A 21234-nucleotide genomic window follows, 5' to 3' on the forward strand; every position below is an offset into this window, starting at 1 on the left:
AATCAACTGCATCACATAAATCTCTTCACCAGTATCATACATCTTGAAAATTTATTGCAACTGAGAGGAGAATCTAGGAAATACTTGGACTGGCTTTTGAAGGGAAATACTCCCATTCAACAGTCCTCAAAACAAGTATGTTGTAGCAAAAAACAGTGTCCAGAGAGTCACTTACTCTTTCCACTGAGTGTGTGCAAAAATTATTTGCACAGTAATGTTGGTGAAGGTGTAATAGTTCTCTGGCCTCACTGCCCTGTCCCTTTTTCATCAGACACCATCCCTACTATATACCATTTACAATTTTCAAACATGTCTGGCATGCATTATTCCTCTGCAGTTTCAAAAAGTTTATATGCCCAGTAGAAACATATTCAAATCAAATCAAATCAAATCAAATCAAATCAAATCAAATCATTAACATTTATAAAGCGCGCTACTCACCCGTGCGGGTCTCAAGGCGCTAGGGGGGAAAGGGAGGGTTATCGCTGCTCGAACAGCCAAGTCTTTAGGAGTCTCCGGAAAGCGGAGTGGTCCTGGGTGGTCCTGAGGCTGGTGGGGAGGGAGTTCCAGGTCTTGGCCGCCAGGAAGGAGAAAGATCTCCCACCCGCCGTGGAGCGGCGGGTGCGAGGGACGGCAGCAAGTGCGAGGCCAGCGGAGCGGAGGGGGCGGGTGGGGACGTAGAAGCTGAGGCGTCTGTTGAGGTATTCCGGTCCCTTGTTGTGGAGGGCTTTGTGTGCGTGGGTGAGAAGACGGAAGGTGATCCTTTTGCTGACTGGGAGCCAATGCAGGTGTCTCAGGTGTGCGGAGATGTGGCTGTTGCGGGGTACGTCGAGGATGAGGCGGGCCGAGGCGTTTTGGATGCGTTGCAGGCGGTTTTGGAGTTTGGCGGTGGTCCCGGCGTAGAGGGTGTTGCCGTAGTCCAGGCGACTCGTGACAAGGGCGTGGGTCACGGTTTTTCTGGTGTCGGCGGGGATCCAGCGGAAGATCTTGCGGAGCATGCGGAGAGTGAGGAAGCAGGCGGAGGACACGGTGTTGACTTGCTTGGTCATGGTGAGAAGAGGGTCCAAGATGAAGCCGAGGTTGCGGGCGTGGTCTGCGGGGGTCGGTGCGGTGCCGAGGGCCGTGGGCCACCAGGAGTCGTCCCAGGCGGACGGGGTGTTGCCGAGGATGAGGACTTCCGTTTTTTCAGAGTTCAGCTTTAGGCGGCTGAGCCTCATCCAATCTGCGACGTCCTTCATACCCTCTTGTAGGTTGGTCTTGGCGCTGGCGGGGTCCTTGGTGAGGGAGAGTACAAGTTGGGTGTCGTCGGCGTAGGAGGTGATGATGATGTCGTGCTTGCGTACGATGTCGGCGAGGGGGCTCATGTAGACATTGAAGAGTGTCGGGCTGAGCGATGAGCCTTGAGGTACGCCGCAGATGATCTTGGTGGGTTCTGAGCGAAACGGAGGGAGGTAAACTCTTTGGGAGCGGTTAGCGAGGAAGGAGGCGATCCAGTCTAGGGCCTGGCCTTGGATCCCGGTGGAGCGTAGGCGGGTGATTAGGGTGCGGTGACAGACGGTGTCAAAGGCAGCCGAGAGGTCGAGGAGAATGAGGGCGACTGTTTCACCGTTGTCCATCAGGGTTCTGATGTCGTCTGTGACTGAGATGAGGGCGGTTTCCGTGCTGTGGTTGGTTCGGAATCCGGTTTGTGAAGGGTCGAGCAGGTTGTTGTCTTCCAGGAAGGTGGTCAGCTGTTTGTTGACGGTCTTTTCTATTACCTTGGCTGGGAAAGGTAGAAGAGAGATGGGGCTGAAGTTTTTCAGGTCGCTTGGGTCAGCCGTAGGTTTCTTTAGTAGGGCGTTGACTTCAGCGTGCTTCCAGCATTCGGGGAAGGTAGCAGAAGAAAAAGAAGAGTTGATGACGGTCTGGAGGTGCGGGGCGATGATGTAGTCGGCTACATATTTGTCTCTTGCGGGTAATTGTGTAAATTGACCGATAATGAAAACGTTGAGGCAAAGCAGAAATAATGCTCACCAGTATTACTGTGCATAAAGCAATAGTGATCATGGGCAATAGATTGTTATAAACTAAAAAGCACATGCAGGCCTTTTATGCCTGACCAATACAAATATCACAAATCTGACCATAGAAATAATTTCTGTTAGTGTTGCAATGCAATAGAATAATTTCTCTCAATACTATACAATGTACAATTACATTTTGTTTCTTAGAATATTGGTCACAGGCTAGGCATTCATCAGTTCTACAGGCATGACAGGTTTTCTGAAACTTTTCCAGAATATGACCCAAGCTTTGGAATCTCTAAACCCTCTAGCAGTTGTGACTTAGACAACATACCCATATGAGACAGAGAACCTGGTGGACTGTAACCCACACGCCATCCAACCAGTACATGAGGATAGTGCATTCTGGGCAATGATCACTCCTGTGAGACTCACAGGAGTACTTGTTGCTTGTAGGCACCAAACCTCCTTTCCCCATAAATACATACACTCAAAAATATGCACTTATGACATTCTTTCATGACTTTTATTAAAATCAAAATCCTACCGCAAACAATATGTACAGGGAGTGCAGAATGATTAGGCAAGTTGTATTTTTGAGGATTAATTTTATTATTGAACAACAACCATGTTCTCAATGAACCCAAAAAACTCATTAATATCAAAGCTGAATATTTTTGGAAGTAGTTTTTAGTTTGTTTTTAGTTTTAGCTATGTTAGGGGGATATCTGTGTGTGCAGGTGACTATCACTGTGCATAATTATTAGGCAACTTAACAAAAAAAAATATATACCCATTTCAATTATTTATTATTACCAGTGAAACCAATATAACATCTCAACATTCACAAATATACATTTCTGACATTCAAAAACAAAACAAAAACAAATCAGTGACCAATATAGCCACCTTTCTTTGCAAGGATTCTGTCAGTGTTTTGATCTGTTCACCATCAACATTGCGTGCAGCAGCAACCACAGCCTCCCAGACACTGTTCAGAGTGGTGTACTGTTTTCCCTCCTTGTAAATCTCACATTTGATGATGGACCACAGGTTCTCAATGGGGTTCAGATCAGGTGAACAAGGAGGCCATGTCATTAGATTTCCTTCTTTTATACCCTTTCTTGCCAGCCACGCTGTGGAGTACTTGGACGCGTGTGATGGAGCATTGTCCTGCATGAAAATCATGTTTTTCTTGAAGGATGCAGACTTTTTCCTGTACCACTGCTTGAAGAAGGTGTCTTCCAGGAACTGGCAGTAGGACTGGGAGTTGAGCTTGACTCCATCCTCAACCCGAAAAGGCCCCACAAGCTCATCTTTGATGATACCAGCCCAAACCAGTACTCCACCTCCACCTTGCTGGCGTCTGAGTCGGACTGGAGCTCTCTGCCCTTTACCAATCCAGCCACGGGCCCATCCATCTGGCCCATCAAGACTCACTCTCATTTCATCAGTCCATAAAACCTTAGAAAAATCAGTCTTGAGATATTTCTTGGCCCAGTCTTGACGTTTCAGCTTGTGTGTCTTGTTCAGTGGTGGTCGTCTTTCAACCTTTCTTACCTTGGCCATGTCTCTGAGTATTGCACACCTTGTGCTTTTGGGCACTCCAGTGATGTTGCAGCTCTGAAATATGGCCAAACTGGTGGCAAGTGGCATCGTGGCAGCTGCACGCTTGACTTTTCTCAGTTCATGGGCAGTTATTTTGCGCCTTGGTTTTTCCACACGCTTCTTGCGACCCTGTTGACTATTTTGAATGAAACGCTTGATTGTTCGATGATCACGCTTCAGAAGCTTTGCAATTTTAAGAGTGCTGCATCCCTCTGCAAGATATCTCACTATTTTTGACTTTTCTGAGTCTGTCAAGTCCTTCTTTTGACCCATTTTGCCAAAGGAAAGGAAGTTGCCTAATAATTATGCACACCTGATATAGGGTGTTGATGTCATTAGACCACACCCCTTCTCATTACAGAGATGCACATCACCTAATATGCTTAATTGGTAGTAGGCTTTCGAGCCTATACAGCTTGGAGTAAGACAACATGCATAAAGAGGATGATGTGGTCAAAATACTCATTTGCCTAATAATTCTGCACTCCCTGTATAGTTGTTACTATACACAAAAACAGAATTGTGGCCACAGTAGTACCTAATAAATTGAATCTTAAGAAAAATTACATTGTACAGTATTCAAGATTGTACCTGCATTTGGGCCCTTCCTCCTTGCATCTAACTAAGCTAATCCTGTCACGAAGAGGAGCCTGTGTGAGTTTCTTATGTGTCCTTGCCTTTATCCCACGTACCTTAGTGGAACAACTGAGTTACTGTTTTCTCTCTCCATCTGTTCAATAGATTGCGTCCCCAGATGGGACAATTTGGCTTGTCTAGCAGCTCAATGTGCCAGGCTTTGGCCTTCAAAAAGGAAAAGTTGTTTACAGCTTTCATCTGCACAGCCTTCCCCCTCTCCCCTTTCTGAAAGTATTTTTTCAACTTTACCTTTGTCTGTATTCAGCTTAAATACTCCTTACATCTTTTTAAATGGTGTCAAAATCAACAAGTAATACATGAGCATAAATGCATTTTCACCTACTTAGGCTTCTATGAAAGATAGGTGACTATATTAACGATTATGAAAGTACTTGATGCAAATATTAAACAACGTGAAACGTTGAATATTTGGAAAAACAATTGCCGAACTATCATATTGTCAAACAATACATGCCTGCAGACTGAGCTATCAGATCACTCTGAAACGCAAATTAAACAATATATTCGCTGAGCTCAATTATGAAACAAAAGTAAAACAATACTAAGTGCTGTGGATTTGCAACTGAAAACTAATTATACATGAGTGTAGAAACTATAATGGGAAATTGCTAAATAAGACAAATTTGAAGATTAAAGCAGGCCAGTGCCCGCAAAGCAGTGTTTTCTGGCTTGTGCTATGTAATTCTCAAAAACCAAAATTCCAAGCTCTGCAGAATACATTAGTTACAACTAGTTCTATTGTACACCTCACATAATCCACTGGTTTGTTAATCGGACGCCAGGAATTGGAAACATGATATCCTGGTGAAACAGAGTGATCTGGCAGTCCCTTTGAAAAGCAGGCAAAGACTCTTTACAGAGAAATAATTCTTGAACTGTAGATCCCACGCTGAGTACCACCGCTGCCTAATTGCTGATACTGCAAACTAGACACCTGCAGATGATGTATTGAAACCATAGTGTGGAGCAGAACCTTGCATTGGCAGGGTGAACCGAACCCAAGTTGCCACTAACCAACCAACACACATTTTTCTTCTCGGAGTGTTGTTTGTAATATATTTATATTAGTTGGTTAATATAACTTTACACATGAAATATATAATTGACATTGTGCTATCAGTTATTAATTTATGTATGATAATATTGGTAGCTAATGCCCCCCTGTTAAACAGGATTTATTTGACCTTTTCCTTAACCAGATATCAGATTAGAGGCACTGATTCGGCATTTAATATAAACTATATTTCTTATGACATACTAGCAACAAATAAAATTAGGCCATCTAAACATAGGATAGGAAGGGCCAAGAGTTGAATCTGAACCTAGCAATAAGTACCAATCAATTGTACAACAGTTTTCGGGTTTTGTACAGATCACAGAACACCACATGCAGAATAGATGTACACTATGGGCTTGATTCTCAAAGGTTAGTTTAATTTTTGAGTACATTTTTACTTTGTAGTACGTTTACTACTTTCAGAATTCATAAACTTTGAGAGTAAACATACTACTTTAAGTTAACTGTCTCCGTCCCCTGGGTATTGCAGTTAGTTGACTCTTGTGTGGGTGGGTGTCCCTCTCTAATCTTTTCCCTGGCCGTCACTCAAGCCCTCTTATTGCTCCCCAATTCCATCCCCTTCCGTAGTAAGTCTCCCACTTTCCCCACCCACTCCAGTGTGTCCCTTCCATGTTAACTACCAAAATCCATATTTATATGTGTAGAGACTGCAGATGGGGTGAGGTACTCTGCACACACAAGTATTGGCAAAACGTCTACTATATAGTACGTTTTGTATTATGATTGTAGTGCTACAACACATACTACAAAGTGCAGTTTAAGCATCAAGCCCTTCTTATCAAAATTGTATGATACATTGAAAAACAGTGGAGCATTCATTAGCATTCAAGAGCAGAAAGGTAAATGAAATACAATGGTGCTGAACTTCACACTAATTTGAAGGTAAAACTCTAAAACACAGATATTTACCATCAGCATTTTTCTTGTGGTAATGGACCATGGCTTTTCCATGCCGTTATATAATTCTATCATGTACAGATAATGTGCACACACACACCTGGTTTTACCACTAAACCCAACAGCTATGTACCAATGACATAATTGGAATTATATATAGAATATAATTTAAACCTGCCAGCATGCAGAGTAGTTTTGCCATTTTCTCTGTATTATATGGGACTAAGGGCACCCCTACTTCCAGCACCACTGCTGCTGCGGCTATTATGTTTGTTTTTATGTCATTTGTGATATATGTTTGTTTTTATGTTATTTGTAATATCACATGTTCATTTTAAGGATCTAAGAGGTCACGCTTCCAGACGAGGGATGACAGACAGGGAGAGACATTGTTCACAGTTTACGAATTCTGAAAACGTGTGAGGCATTTTTGTTGTAACATGAATGATAGTTTAAACAAAAAAATGTTTTTCTTCTGTCTGCAGGATATTTTGACCAAATCGGGGGAAAACATTTCAAACTGTGTCTTTGTAGATGTCCGGATACCTTCCAGTCATAGTCAGAGCTGTTCGTATTACAATAACCAAACTCAGCTAAAATATGGATTCCTTGCACCTCCAAGTAAATATAAATGTTATTGTGTTTTTTCGTCCACAATGGAATAATGCTTTGTTATATTGTGTTTGGATTATTTTGATATTACTATAATGAGTTTGTTACCAATGACTGCCTTTGTTGCGTAACCCCACGTCCAAAGTTGATAAATCCATCAGGTGCACCATACTGCAGATATCTTGGTTTCAGTTTTATACATTGATTTAACTATATGTACACATCCAGAGGATCTTCCTAACACTGTCATGCAAGCCTCAGTAGATCGTCATTAACTTACTGTTTTTGTTGTTTCGCTTTATAGCACACCTTGCCCACTTCCTTTCATCTGCTGTATTTTATTGAAAGAAATAGGGACTTTTGTATTTTCTGTGTCCTGGTTAGCTGCACTTAGTTTATATTTGTTTGTTGCCTAGAATGCTCCTTCTTAGCTAAAGGTTAATATTTAGCTTTTCATTTGTTACATCGAAACATTTCACTCTTAATTAGTTAATCGTGATTTGAGGTTTTTATCCTAACAGGTCCAAAATCAGACTCTGTGAGACATTTGTTTACAAATGACTGACCATATTCTCTTCAATATAATAATTCAATATGTTATATATGGCTTCCGCTGGAAGCCATTATTGTTAATAAAAATATCAAAATCCAGCTTAACACTACTATGTGTTAACAGTGCAAAATGAAGGGTGTATCCCATTATATTTATGTAAATAGAGGAAGTTCCCACCTCCACTTTGTTTCCCAGGCCTTGACCGGGTATGTGGAGGTAGTTGTGCAGTGGATAAATAGTGGTTGGCAGTCTCAACCACCTTTGTGCACCTCTGCCAGGAATCCACACGGAATCCATGGGTACCGACATCAACATCCACATTTCTCTGTCATTCTGGGTCTCTACGGACCCTTACTGAGAGGGGTGAAAAAGCAGCTCTTCTGTGTATTATTACTCCTTGATGATGTAATATTATGTAGGAGTAAATTTGATGCAAGAATTGAGAAGTGGGCATTTCAATCCATGGTTTGTGAACCCCCAAAACACTTCGATTATTGGTGTTCACAAACTTCTCTCCAAATCTTCCAGCAGTAGAAAGGGTAGGAGATTTCCTTCTCTTAATCACAGGAGTACATCTTTTCCCAGGGTGGTAAAAGGAACAGAACCTTTAAAAACGTATTGGTAATGTAAGTAAAAGGGCTGTCTCTATGAAGAACAGCATTTTCCCAGAGGACACAGATACATAAAGGAAAGGGTGTTGGCCTTTCAACCGGCATAATAATTGAACATCAGGTCAGGTACAGTTGACTGGTGGAAATGCTAACACACAGACAACCATAAATTCACAAAACGTTTCCTGAAGTACATTTGGATATCCTGGAAGAGTTTTGTAAATTGCTTGAAGCCTTACATTTTGTACGCATACAAAGTCATAGACTAGCATATCCAAAAGTATGACTTTCCTTTTTGAATTAGCACTATAATGTTGAAGTTGCTGAGCCATGTTTAGGAGTTGCATTAGGCCAATGTGTTCTCCCTAGGAAGTAACAGAGGAATGGTCATGCACATGAAATGCAAATGGGGCGAAAAAAACAAATGGTTATAACTGTGAGACATTCACAAAAGCAGTTTGAAACACATTTTGATACTTTTCTGCACATCTGTGGTTTAAGTAGGGGGGGTCAACCGGCAATGGAATAGGATGCATGGACGCACAGCTCCCAGCCGAGCTCTGCCATCAAGGCCCATCCTGAACAGTACACACTCATCTTGCCCCAAATATTTGCAGCAGGAAAACAGTTTAATATGCCCTCTCGACTGGCCTGAGTGGGAACTGTGAAATTTGGCGAATTGCTGAGATGACAGGTTGGTCAGGGCTGCTGAGAGGTGACCATAGACTACTGGCAGAAAGGGTTACCACCACTGAACGAACAGTGGAAGACCTCAACCCTGGGGTAAATCCATTGCAGGATAGAATGATAACTGTGTCGAACACTTGAGCTGCAGGCAGAGGATGCAAAGAATAGGGCAAGGAGGAATGATCGCAGAATGTTTGGATTGCCCCAGCATATTGAGGGGCCTGGAGCAGATACGGCTGCCTTCTTGGAAGAATGGATCTGCACTGAGATGGCGCCAGAGGGCCTCTCTCCACATTTTGCACTCAAACACTCCCAACTCGTGCCCTCCCGGACCCACCGCCTGGAGCCGGACCCCATCCTGTTGTGGCAGGGTCCTGCATTTCAGGGACTGAGATCATATTCTCACCTAGGCTAGAATCAAAGGGGAAATAATAAAAGAAAATCAGAAGGTGATGATTTTTCCTGACTTTGCCAAGGACGTGCAGCGAAAATGGGACTCATTCACTGTGGCTAAAAAGAAACTCCGGAAACTAGGTATCACATACGCCATACTGTTCCCTGCCCGGCTCCGTTTGGCCTATGACAACTATGTACAGTTCTTCTCCTCCCCTCCCCAGCTGTGGGGATGAATCGAGCAGCTCCCCCAGCAGAAGGACAGCTCAGTTGATGCCAGCATGCACAGCACACGTTGACCCTGAGGAAAAGTACTAAAACCGTCATAAAGGATCTTGTTCTGTTCCTAAGCCTTATAGGCATGACAAAGAGCAGTAGAGGTGATGTCGACCATCAGTGGGGTGGGTTCTGCGCCTACCCTGGACCTGGGTGAAGAGGAACTACAGGACTCTCACTCACAGTGTGTTTCATTCTCCTCTCATAATTCTGATGTTTTCCTTCCACAGGTCTCCCCTGGCACAGCAGATGAACTTATATAGGGCCACTACCTGAGATGTGATGTTAGTTCTACTTTGGGAATGTTTAGATGCCCCTCGGGCACTATGATAGTGAGCCTTGACAAATTGGGCAAGATTTATTTTTAAATAACCCCGCTATATTCCCTAGATGGCGTGTAGTGAGGCTGGGAAGCTCTCAGTTGAGCTCACCCGCAGTGTTGAGTGGTGCATATGGAACTTATGCAAATGTTACGTCATTGTTTACTAGTTTGGTTGGGGGTGACTTCACTTCTTTGGGAAGCTGGGATGTTATTTGTTTTACGGGGATTGCAGGGATTATGTCTTGGTCCATGCCTGCCTCCATTGTTGCACCTTCTGTGTGATGGGTTAAAGCCACTTAAGATCCAAGAGATATTGGATGTCCCTTCTGATCCTTACCATGGCGGCCCCCTTGACTTATACATTTGTCAGTTGTAACATCAGGGGTTTGAGTAGTATGTCAAAACGTTCCAAGATACACGCATATTTCAAGAGACAGGCAGTCCGCGTTGCCATATTCCAGGAAACCCACCTCACTGCCCCAGAGAGCGACGCACTGCACAGGCGATGGCGGGGACAGATATATGCCTCAACGTATTCTGCATTCACCAGAGGGTTCTGATCTAGGTCCGTCCTTGGGTCCCATTCCAAAAGACAGGGGAACTGATTGACCCTAACGGGGAGGTATGTCCTAGTATCAGGCAGACTCTCAGGCCGGGACCTGACCATAGTTAGGGTCTATGCCCCTAACTCAGACCAGGGGTGGTTTCAGTGACTTGTCTCGAACACCATCACCACACCTGACATAACCTATCATACTTGGCAGTGACTACAATAGTGTGACAGACCATCCACTAGATAAGTCCCATCCACCATTGAGGGATTCCCCTGCCCTATGACTGGTGCAAACGTTTCGAGACTGACAGCAACAATGGGGACTAGTGGAATCCTGGATACTGCTGCACCCAAGAACTAGAGACTATTCTTTCTTTTCCTGACTGCATGACCTCCATGTGAGGTTAGATGCATTTCTCTGCTCCCAGCCGTGCATGGATCAGTGCAACACTCAGAATACCTTTGTCTCACTGTCTCTGACCACAACCCAATATTACTTACACTAGACTGACACAGAGAATGGCCCGGAATGCCGGACTGGCACCTCCCAGTGGAGACCCTGGACAACCCAGCATTTAAAATGTCTGTTGGAGACGCTGTCAGAAAATACTTTGTGGATAACTCACCCTCAATAGCATCTCCTCCAATTGAGTTAGATTCTTTCAAAACAGTGATAAGGGGTAAATGTATAGCTGAAGTGGTGAGTGTTTGGCAAACTTTGTTATGTGAAGTAGATACCAAGGAGAGAGAACCCTTAGAAAGGTGGAGAGAACCCATCCTTGGAACTGGGGTCACCAACAGCAGTTACTAGATGCAAAAGACCACCTCGCAATATGTATGGAGAAGCTTAGATGCTTTGACCCTCGTGAATATATGATGAGCCCATGCAGAACGAGATAAAGCGGGTACACTTTTAGCATGGCTTGCTAACCCCTCTTCTAGAAGTTCCCTGATACTAGTAATAGAATTAGCCGTGGGCATGATAAGGAGGCCCCATAACCTTGCAAGTGTGAGCTGCCGTCCGTGGCGTGGTACGAGGCAAGGTACTTGGAATGGATGGCCTTCCAGTAGAATTTTATGCCACATACATAGAGAAACTAGCATATAAATAAGTGGACTTATACATTGCAGCCAGAGAGACCACCACCACTGGAGAGGCCCTAGTGGTCCCCCTTTTGAAACCAGGAAGGCCTCCTAGCGACATAAGGACACATTGCCCATTATCAATGCTCAATATGGACTACAAAATTCTGCATCTACTACTGGCCTCTCACCTCCTTCCCCACGTGACCGCGCTTATACATTTCAACCGAACCAGATTCATCCCTAGTCATAACACAGCGCTAACTATTCGCAGACTCCTCTCCCTTATGGATACTGCGGGCCCAGACGAGGACTTTAGAGTGATAGTCTCTATAGATATCGAAAAAGCCTTTGATAGCATGAGGTAGGACTACCTGTACCAAGTGATGGATAGACTGGGCCTTGGAATGGGTTTCCTCCAATGGACCAGGCTTCTTTCCCTGAGCCCACTGCTCGGGTCCGCACCGGTAGAGTAATATCCAACTCTTTTGTGGTAGGGAGGGGCACCAGACAAGGTTGTCCCCTTTCCTCACTTTTATTTGCCATGAAGATAGAGCCTCTGGCTAGCAGAGCAAGAACTGGGACAATATACCAGGGAATGAACTGTCGGGGAACATCCCACATGATAGCATTGTATGCTGATGATATACTACTGTTTCTCGCCAATGCCGAGGAGGGCCTACCAGGAGCAATCTCGCTATTGGAGCAATTCGGTGCCAGATGGGGCTCGTGTGTAAATTGGCAGAAGTCACTATTGTTCCCCCTAAAATACCAGATGCCTCACCTCCAGGATATACACGGGCTAACATGGGAGGGATCCTGCATGAAATACGTTGGGGTCAAAATATATCATAAATCCAGGGTTGTCCTCAATGGTAACATTAAGGCGGCTATCGGTGCATTTTGTGCAAGTGTGTCCTTCTGGAAAATCCTCCCATTGTCCTTGGTCGGCCGGATAGCAATTGCTAAAATGGTAGCACCTGTTGTACATTTTTGCTATGCTGCCAATGCTAATCTCTTGTGGACTCTCCCGGGAGATGAACTCGCTACTTATCTGGGGGAAGCTAGACATAGGGTAGCTATGACAAAATTGGGCAAGAACCACTTCAAACAGGCTACTAACAGCTCCTGACTTGGGAATATATTACCTGACCGCTCAGATACAGTGACTGAATCAATGGTTGCACACCCAGCTGCACCGTGGGGGTGGGTGGGGGCAGGTCCCTGAGGGAGTCCCGGGACTGCGTGTGCTGCTCTGGCTCAAAAGCTGCTGATTGTTCTAGCATAATCAGAACTGCAGTCTGTTCTATGTCAACCCTCATCCTCAACTCATCTATTGCCATAATTAAAGCCGATTGTGTGTCATGTGCTGGCCTAAGGCCCATCTTTTTTGGTTCGAGTAGTTTGTTAGATTCTAAAAAACTTTGCTAATATTTTACTGACATATTTTTCTATAATCTTAATGTGGTATGGGAGCTGAGAAATTTGCTGGAAGTTACTAGGATCCTGGACATCAGCTTGCGTTTTAGTAATGGTGTGACTAATGCTTTCTTCCAAGCTGATGGTACCGAACACATTGGTTACTGATTTTTCGTAAGTTTGTAAATAGTTCCCTCTCTCTTTATTTCCAGATCTTATGGGGTATTAGGTCCAGTAGTGAGCCGGACAAAATTGACATAGCTAACATACTAAATTCTTCCTCGTTCAACAAATCTATTTTGGCCAGCTCCCTGCTCGTTCCTTCCTGCTGCAAAGGGGCCATAGAACTGCAGGCGGGGTTAGTAGGTGTAACCTTAGTTTTAAGGTTTTCCCTTCGCTCATGCATATTCTCTCTACTTATGTATTTTAAGATTAAGGCGGTCATTCTGACCGCGGCGGGCGGCAGTCGCCGCCCGCCATGCGGTCACCGCCAAATGGCCGCTCCGCGGTCAAGAGACCGCAGATGCCATTCTGGCTTTCCCGCTGGGCCGGCGGGCGACCGCCAAAAGGGCGCCCGCCGGCCCAGCGGGAAAGGCCCTGCAACGAGGAAACCGGCTCCGAATGGAGCCGGCGGAGTTGCAGGGGTGCGACAGGTGCAGTTGCACCCGTCGCGATTTTCACTGTCTGCAAAGCAGACAGTGAAAATCTTCATGGGGCCCTGTTAGGGGGCCCCTGCACTGCCCATGCCAATGGCATGGGCAGTGCAGGGGCCCCCAGGGGCCCCACGACACCCGTTCCCGCCATCCTGTTCCTGGCGGTAAGAACCGCCAGAAACAGGGTGGCGGGAAGGGGGTCGGAATCCCGGGCCAGGGGAAAACCGGCGGGAAACCGTTCCCCTTTTCTGACCGCGGCTTTACCGCCGCAGTCAGAATGGCCCTGGAAGCACCGCCAGCCTGTTGGCGGTGCTTCCGTGGTCCCCGGCCCTGGCGGTCATGGACCGCCAGGGTCGGAATGACCCCCTAAGTCTATTTTATTAAATCAGACAGCTTATTACACAATTGCTGTGAAGGTGCTACTGTCAATTGTGTACAGTCTGGGTGAGCTAGCTCTTTTACAATAGCAAATACCTTTTTCGCTTTATTAGCTGCATTAGTAATAGTACTTGTATAGTAACTTTCTTTTGCCTTTCCAGTCTCATTTTTGTGATATTTTAAAGCTTCTTTCAGTAATAGCTTATCTTTGTGTATGCTCTATGTCTTTGCTTTTCCAGCTTTCTACACTTTTAACTTTTTTTTCCCCTCAAGGTTTCTGTATACTATGGGACTGAGGGCTTTTGTTTTGGTGTCAGCATTTTAACTAGGATAAGTTCATCTAAAGTCTCTGCAATTGCACCCTGTAAGTGGGCATAGTCTGTGTCTAGTGTCTCTTCTTCTTGAAAACAGTGTCAAGTATTGAATATTCTTCTTCCTTCCAGTTTCCTTAGTTTTGCCCAGGCTGTTGTTTTCTGTACCGCTACTCTAGTAGTTTTTAAATTCTCATTTTGGTTGGGCCTGGTTAGTTAAAATGTGATTAGGTAGTGATCTGACCAACTCACTGTGTTCACATCCTCTATTACCAACATACTTGGTGACACTAGTACCAGATCAAGTGTGTGCCCACCTTGATGTGTAGGACTCCTAACCATTTGTTTTAATCATAAATTATTACATGAGGTTAAAAAGCTATTACTTTGAGTCTGAGAATTGTCTTTGGCCCAGGTGCTAAAATCTCCTAACACTAAGAGCTTAGAATGTGTTAAGGCTAGATTTGATATCAAATTTAGGAAGACTTGAAGAGCGTTCTGTGAAGTACCTGGAAGTCCATAACAAAGAATCCCTGACAAGGCAATCACCCCTTTTTCTTTTAGTGAGAAACCTAATATTTCCATACCATAAATTTCTTCAACTGGAAGTAATCCCATTTCCCGTCCTCCTTTGAAAATAATTGCTACTCCTCTCCCTCTTTTGTTAGCTCTAGGCTGATGTATTGCTTTATATCCTGGTGGGTAAGTGAATCCTAGGTTCACCTCTGTGTCCTTGGGAAACGATCGTGCATTAATGAGTCCACAGTTAAGTGCCTTGCCCTTAGTCCAGTCCTCCTCGCTAGAGAGGATTCACTACACTCTTTCTTGTCTACCCTGATAGCTTAACCTAATTCTGTCTTTGTCAACATTTGGGTTCCTTACTGGAGTATATTATTTGTGGGGTTTGCTGAAGTTTTTCCTGCTTCAATCTGGCAGCATGGCTGGCACTGGCCTCTTTCGGGACTCTGACGGGCGCAGACAGGCTTGCCTTTGGCGCGCCTTTGGCACAGTCTTGCTGGATTGCTATAGCCCCTTCCTGTTCTTGACTCAAAATAACTAGACCACTCAACTCGGACGTACTGATAATTGAGGCCGTCAAGCGGTTCAGTGCACAAAACAGCAACAATTCAAATTAAAATAGTTTCAGTTTTCCAATTCAATATTAAAAAAATGATTCCCCCCTTTAAAAACAGTCCCCTGACCTTTCTGCAAAATTAGCAGTTTGTTCACAGTTACCATGCCTTACTTTACTGAGGAATACTGCAGGGTCTCACCAGATTGCTTTATATATAGCCATTCCTGTTTCTAACTGAAAACAACTAAACCACTCACCTCGGACGTTCCTGAAAATGGCGGTCGTCAAGTGGTTCAGTGCAAAACACATTAAGGTTTTAGTTTTCCAATTCAATAAAAAAAAAAAAAACGATTTCCCCCATTAAGAGCAGTTCCTCGATCTTTGTGCAAAATGTAGATTTTCCTAGTAATTTATGAAGGAAAGTCTTAATTTTATTAAAGACACGGTGGCGAGTATTATGCTTTTCTTTTCTTGTTTAATTCAATAGCAGCAGTCAAGACAGAAAAACTACAAATCCCAAAAGGCAAACGAACGTGGCTAATGGGAAGAAACATGTAGTCCATAGACATGCACCAATCACGGGCCAGAATACCCCTTAATACTCATTTTGACTGTGAACAGCCCTCTTTTCTTGTGCAAGGGTTAGAAAGAAAAAAACAAAGGTAAAATAGAGCAAAAAATGCAAATTGCTATAACTACGGCTAAAATGTCTTGTAAAAAGTTCACAAACGGAGACTTGAATTTGGAGAAAATTAGGACGTTTTGCTGCAGATGGTAGCACTGAAGAGCTGGGGCTGCAGGAAAGCTCAAATGGTGACAAACTGGAAGGAGGTGCTTAGGAAATCCTGTGAAGGAGTTGATGAAGCTTTTAAGGAAGGAAAAGAAACAAATTATCAATAAGTGTTGAGGCAGGATAATGCTCGACTCGGTGTCTTTATTAAAATTAAGACTTTTCTTAAATCACAAGGAAAATCTACATTTTATGGCAAGACCGGAGGCTCCTATTATGCTTGTTTAAAGCAAATTAATCACAGTTAAAGAGGCACGTTGTACTGGCTTACAATAAAACACTTTAAACACATTATCATTAGGCCCGTCAGCTGATTTGAGAATGTCCTCGAGCTGGGAACCAGACCAAAAAGCTTTCGATGCCATAGCACCCCTGGAAGAATGGGCCCCAAAGGAGGAGGTGTCAGTACCCGCCAAGGACACAACCCACTTAACTCAATGAGCAGGAGTTGGGGAGGAAACAGGCTTAAATGGTTTCTTAAAAGAAATAAGGAGTTGGGATGCTGAGGAAGATCTCTAAACAGCTGTCTTTTGTTCGTATATCTTTAGACAGTGACCTACACATATTTTAGGATGGCCAGGAAAATAGGGATGAAAACTGAAGACAGATTAGTCTTAGTACGTCTATGAATGTTAAATAAGACACCTGATGGGATAAAATGGCACACAGTAATATCAACGTCTCTAATATCTGAAAGACGTTTAAAGAAACAAGGCAAAGTAACATTGCAAGTTTAGCAGATAACCTTTTTAAAGTAAGCATGGAATTATCTGGCCAAGATAAGAAAAGATTGAAAACAACATTGGCATCCCACAAAGAACTGTATTTTGGTAGAGGAGGATTAGAAAACTTTACTCCCTTTAACAGACGACAGACCAGAGGATGTTCGCCAATCAGTTTTCCATTGATGTAAGTGTGAGAAGGGAAAATGGCTGACCTGTACAAATTGATAGTACGATAAGTCTTACCTTTGCTAGCTTTCGCCGCAGAGAAATTAATGATAAAAGTTACATCCACTGAAAGGGAATCAGTATATATTCCCATGCACTAGCTATCCCATAAGGACCATGCTGCTCCGTATGCCTTCTTTGTACCTGGAGCCCAGGAGTGTTCGATGAAGTTTGAAGCTTCTGCCGAAATTGAAGGGATTGGTTGGGAATCCCTGAGAATTTCCACGCTGAGAGGGTAGAAGATTCTCTAGAATCAAGTTGTGAGGAAGGCCGAGGGGAATTCAAGAGGAGGTCTGGAAAGGATGGGAGCAGAAAAGGGAAGTCTACTGACAACTCCAGAAGGGAAGGAACCACACTTGGGATTGCCAAAAAGGGGCTATGAGAACCACCACTGCCTGTTGATGTCTTACTTGAGCCAAAAGTCTGCTTATCATGATAAACAGAGGGAAAGCGTAGTTGAGAGAGATTGACCAATCCTGAGAGAAGGCATTGAAGGCTAACACTAAGGGATCTGGACGCCAAGTGAAGAATTGGGGCAGTTTAGAATTGAGAAAAGACGCAAATAGATTTTTCTGGAAAGGACCCCATTTCTGAAAAATAGCCTTGAAAATCTTGGGATGAAGTCTTCAATCGCTGAATCCTAAAGATATCGAGAATGCCAATCTGCCACTGTATTTAGATTGCCCGGCAGATACTCTGCATGAACCGAAATCCCTCTTACGAGGCAAAGTTCCCAAAACCCTTTCGCTAATTCCGCTAAAGGTTTGGATTTTGTGCCTCCCAAATGATTGATATAACGGACCGCTGGTATGTTGTTCATCCTGAGAAGAACTGAACAACAAACACTGTCTTTTGCTAGGCTTTTTATAGCAAAGGAGTCGGCAAGCATCTCTAAACTGTTGATGTGCAACTTCGACTCCTCTATAGACCATGTACCCATAGTCGAGATTGGACTGCACCGGTCTCCCCAGCCAGAACGTTTTGCATCTGATTCTAATAGAAGATCTGGGGTTGATGCAAAGATTGTCGTGCCATTCCAGGCGTCTAAATGGTCTATCCACCATTGTAATTCTGCGTGAGATTCCTGATCTAGAGTGATGCTGTCTGAGTAAGCAAGACCTTTTTGAAGATGATGTATTTTTCGTCTTTGGAGGGCTCTGTAATGAAGAGGGCTTGGAAAATGGCCTGAAATTAAGAAGAAAGGAGGCCTACAATCCTTGCTAAGGTTCTTATGGATATGAGCGATTTGTGCAAAGTTTGAAGAATCTCGCATTTCATGGATTTTACTTTTGTTGAAGGACGATGTAGAGTAGCAGAGACAGAGTTCACTAGAAAACCTAGAAACCTTATTTGTTGAACCAGAACCAGAGAAGACTTTTCGTTGTTGATGAGAAAACCGAGCTCTGATAGAAGAGAACAGGCTAGCTAGATATGAGTTTGAAGAGAAGAAAGGTTTTGGTTCATGATGAGGATATTGTTCAGGTAAATGATTAACCTGACTCCTTGAGCTCTGAGAAAGGCTACAACCAGGTTCATGAGCTTTTTGAAACACCAAGGTGCAGAAGAGAGGCTGAAAGGAAGAGAGGAGAAATGAAAAGTCTGGTTTAGCCATTGGAATTGTAAGTATTTCCTGGAATCTGGATGCATGGTAACAGAAAATTACGCATCCTGTAGGTCCAAACGAACCATCCAGTCGCACTGAAGGAGAGAATCCCGGAGATGCAACATGGTCTCAATTTTGAAATGGTGATAAACAACAAAATGAATGAAATACTTCAAGTTGATGACTGGGTGCATCTTTTTGTTTTTCTTTTGAACTAGAAAAACTGAACTGATGAAACCTGAAGGGGCAAGACAACAAGGGACAATTGCTTTTTTGAGGAAGAAGAGACTGAATTTCTGTTGAAATTAGGTTTGTCATTTCGACAGAGAACTTGGGAGGGGGAGGAACCACCAACTGAACAGGCATTGAGTAAAGTTTGATAGTATAACCTTGTACAGTGTTTAGAAACAGGGCATGGATCAGCAGCAATCAACTCGCATTTTGGCAGAAACAATAAAAGACGACCTCCTACAGTAAGAAGGTGACTTTTCGGGTTGGGATGAGTATCTGGGACCTCTGTTGCCCTTGTTGTGGAAACCACGGCCTTGTGGGTAGAACTGTGGTCTGTATTCTTGGTACGAGGTGTTGTGTGCACCACGGATACCCTGGTTGTTGTATGAGCGGCTGGCAAAGCGGTTCCTGCCTCTGCCAGCCCTGGCCAAAACCTGCCTGGCAAACATCTTTTTAAGGGATTTCTGGGCTTTGTCCAAAGAAGGGAAAGTTGCCAGATATTTACTAAGTTCCTTTATAAAGGAATCCCCAAAAAGGAGAATGTCTGCCTTGATGCCAGGATCCGAAACAGCCAGATTTACCAGTTTGGGGTCAAGCTTGAGAAGGAGGCCTTTTCTGCTCTCTTGCATGATTGCAGCATTGGCATTCCCCAAAAGACCTATGGAATGTTGAACCCATAAAGACAAATCAACTGGGTTAATGGAAGAATTGTCCAAACGAGCTGCCTCTGCCAAATCAAAAATGCGAGTCAACGGACCCACAATGTCCAAAAGTTTATCCTGGCATGTGGACCATGCCTTATCAACACCCTTGCGGGCATCCTTACCAAACTTGGTAAAAAAGGTAAGAAGAGAAGGATCAATGAAGGGAGTAGTAGTTATTTTCAAGTGCAGGGAAGGACGAGGGCACTCTGAGCGTAGTTTCTCCCTAGTTTGTTTATCCAGGGGAGTGCATAGTCTGGAAGCGATGTAATCCCCAACATGGCCTGCAGGAAACCATTCCGTGGAGTGTGGATGGTGTATATCATTTGGGTCAAACATAGGGACTCCTTCTGTGTCAGTAATTGTTAGAGGTTTTGAAGCCTCTTGTACAGAAAGTTTAGCTTTGTTAGGAGGGAGGAGGAAGACAAATGTCTCTGTTGTCGTTTTCCGATTTGTCTGCATCGGAGTCAGCATCTTGGATGTCATCATCATTATCCATAATATTTGATAGAACAATAGGAGAAGAAATGTGCTTGGATTTTTTCGTACATTTGAGAGACGATTTATTGTTTTTTGAAGACCCCTCACAGGAGGGAGGCCTATAAGGAGCCACGTCTTCTGCCTTTTGTGAGGAACCCTCATCAACTAATAACGCCACTTGGGAAGATTTTTAGATAATGGGCGTTTTCTGCTATCTCCCGCAGACTGGGCCAAAATCGCCTTAGATACCACACTTAAAACTGGATCTTCCAAATTTGTGAAAGTTTATTTATTGAGGCAGAAACAGCCTGCTCCACAGAACTGTGAATAAAGTCACTTAAATATTCCTTCATAACCTCCTCCTCCTCATTCATGGCCCTAGAAATTGGAGAACTAGCCATCTCCATAATAAACAGCAGGCAAACTGTATAGTTAAAATTATCTGGCTGGGAAAGGGTTAATTTCCCTCAGCCAGAGGAAAAACTAGCCTAGCTCCACCTATGGGCGGAGAAAAGGGATGGCCCAACAAGAGGGAAGGCAAACAAGCAACAGGAAAACCTTCCGGTGAAAGAAACGTGGACCGGAGGCTGAAAAGGCAGAGGAAGCGAAGCGGCAAGGTAAAATGTGAAGGAGCCGGCTAAGGAATTCAACGTTTCTCCTAACCATCGTCTGAAAATGGCGACCGCGGTGAGATAAAACGTCGAAGGTTCCAAGAGGTGAAGCGTGCACTAGGGGGCGGCGCGATGAGTGCGGCTGCAAGCCGTTCTGGGTGAAATTATAGATACAATAAGTGCGAGAGGGGCACCGCGCATAAAACTAAACAATAGAATACATATACAATAATGAAAAATGAATTCCTCAAATATACTTATCTTGACTGCGAGCAGCAAGAAAAGAGGGCTGTTCACAATCAAGATGAGTATTAAGGGGTGTTCTGGCCCATGATTGGTGCATGTCTATGGACTACATGTTTCTTCCCATTGGCCACATTAGTTTACCTTTTGGGATTTGTAGTTTTTCTGTCTTGACTGCTGCTATTGAATTAAACAAGAAATGAAAAGCATAATAGAAGCCTCCGATCTTGCTATAAAATTAGCAAAATTAGAAATGTGTTCAGTTAACACACCTTACTTTCCTGAGGAATGCTGCACAGTTGCACCAGATTGCTGCCTATAAAGCCCTCCCTGTTCCTGAATCAAAGCAACTAGACCGCTCACCGCGGAGTGCCTGAAAGAACCTGTTACAGATTCCCCTGAGAGATTCTTTCTAACAGACCAAGACCAGAGGGGTACTTTAAACCTTGTTGGTTA

At 43.9% G+C, this 21234-nt stretch overlaps 1 protein-coding gene across 1 annotated transcript in view; it reads left to right on the forward strand.

Moving 5' to 3' along the window:
- ENPP1 (ectonucleotide pyrophosphatase/phosphodiesterase 1) overlaps window positions 1–21234 on the forward strand; it is a 486681-nt gene that overhangs the window by 415572 nt on the left and 49875 nt on the right. The window contains exon 21 of the mRNA XM_069235163.1: window positions 6729–6864. Within this exon, the coding sequence (XP_069091264.1) occupies window positions 6729–6864 (136 nt within the window). The remainder of the gene's footprint in view (window positions 1–6728; window positions 6865–21234) is intronic.

Source organism: Pleurodeles waltl, chromosome 5, assembly GCF_031143425.1.
Source record: "Pleurodeles waltl isolate 20211129_DDA chromosome 5, aPleWal1.hap1.20221129, whole genome shotgun sequence".
Taxonomy (NCBI): Eukaryota; Metazoa; Chordata; class Amphibia; order Caudata; family Salamandridae; genus Pleurodeles; species Pleurodeles waltl.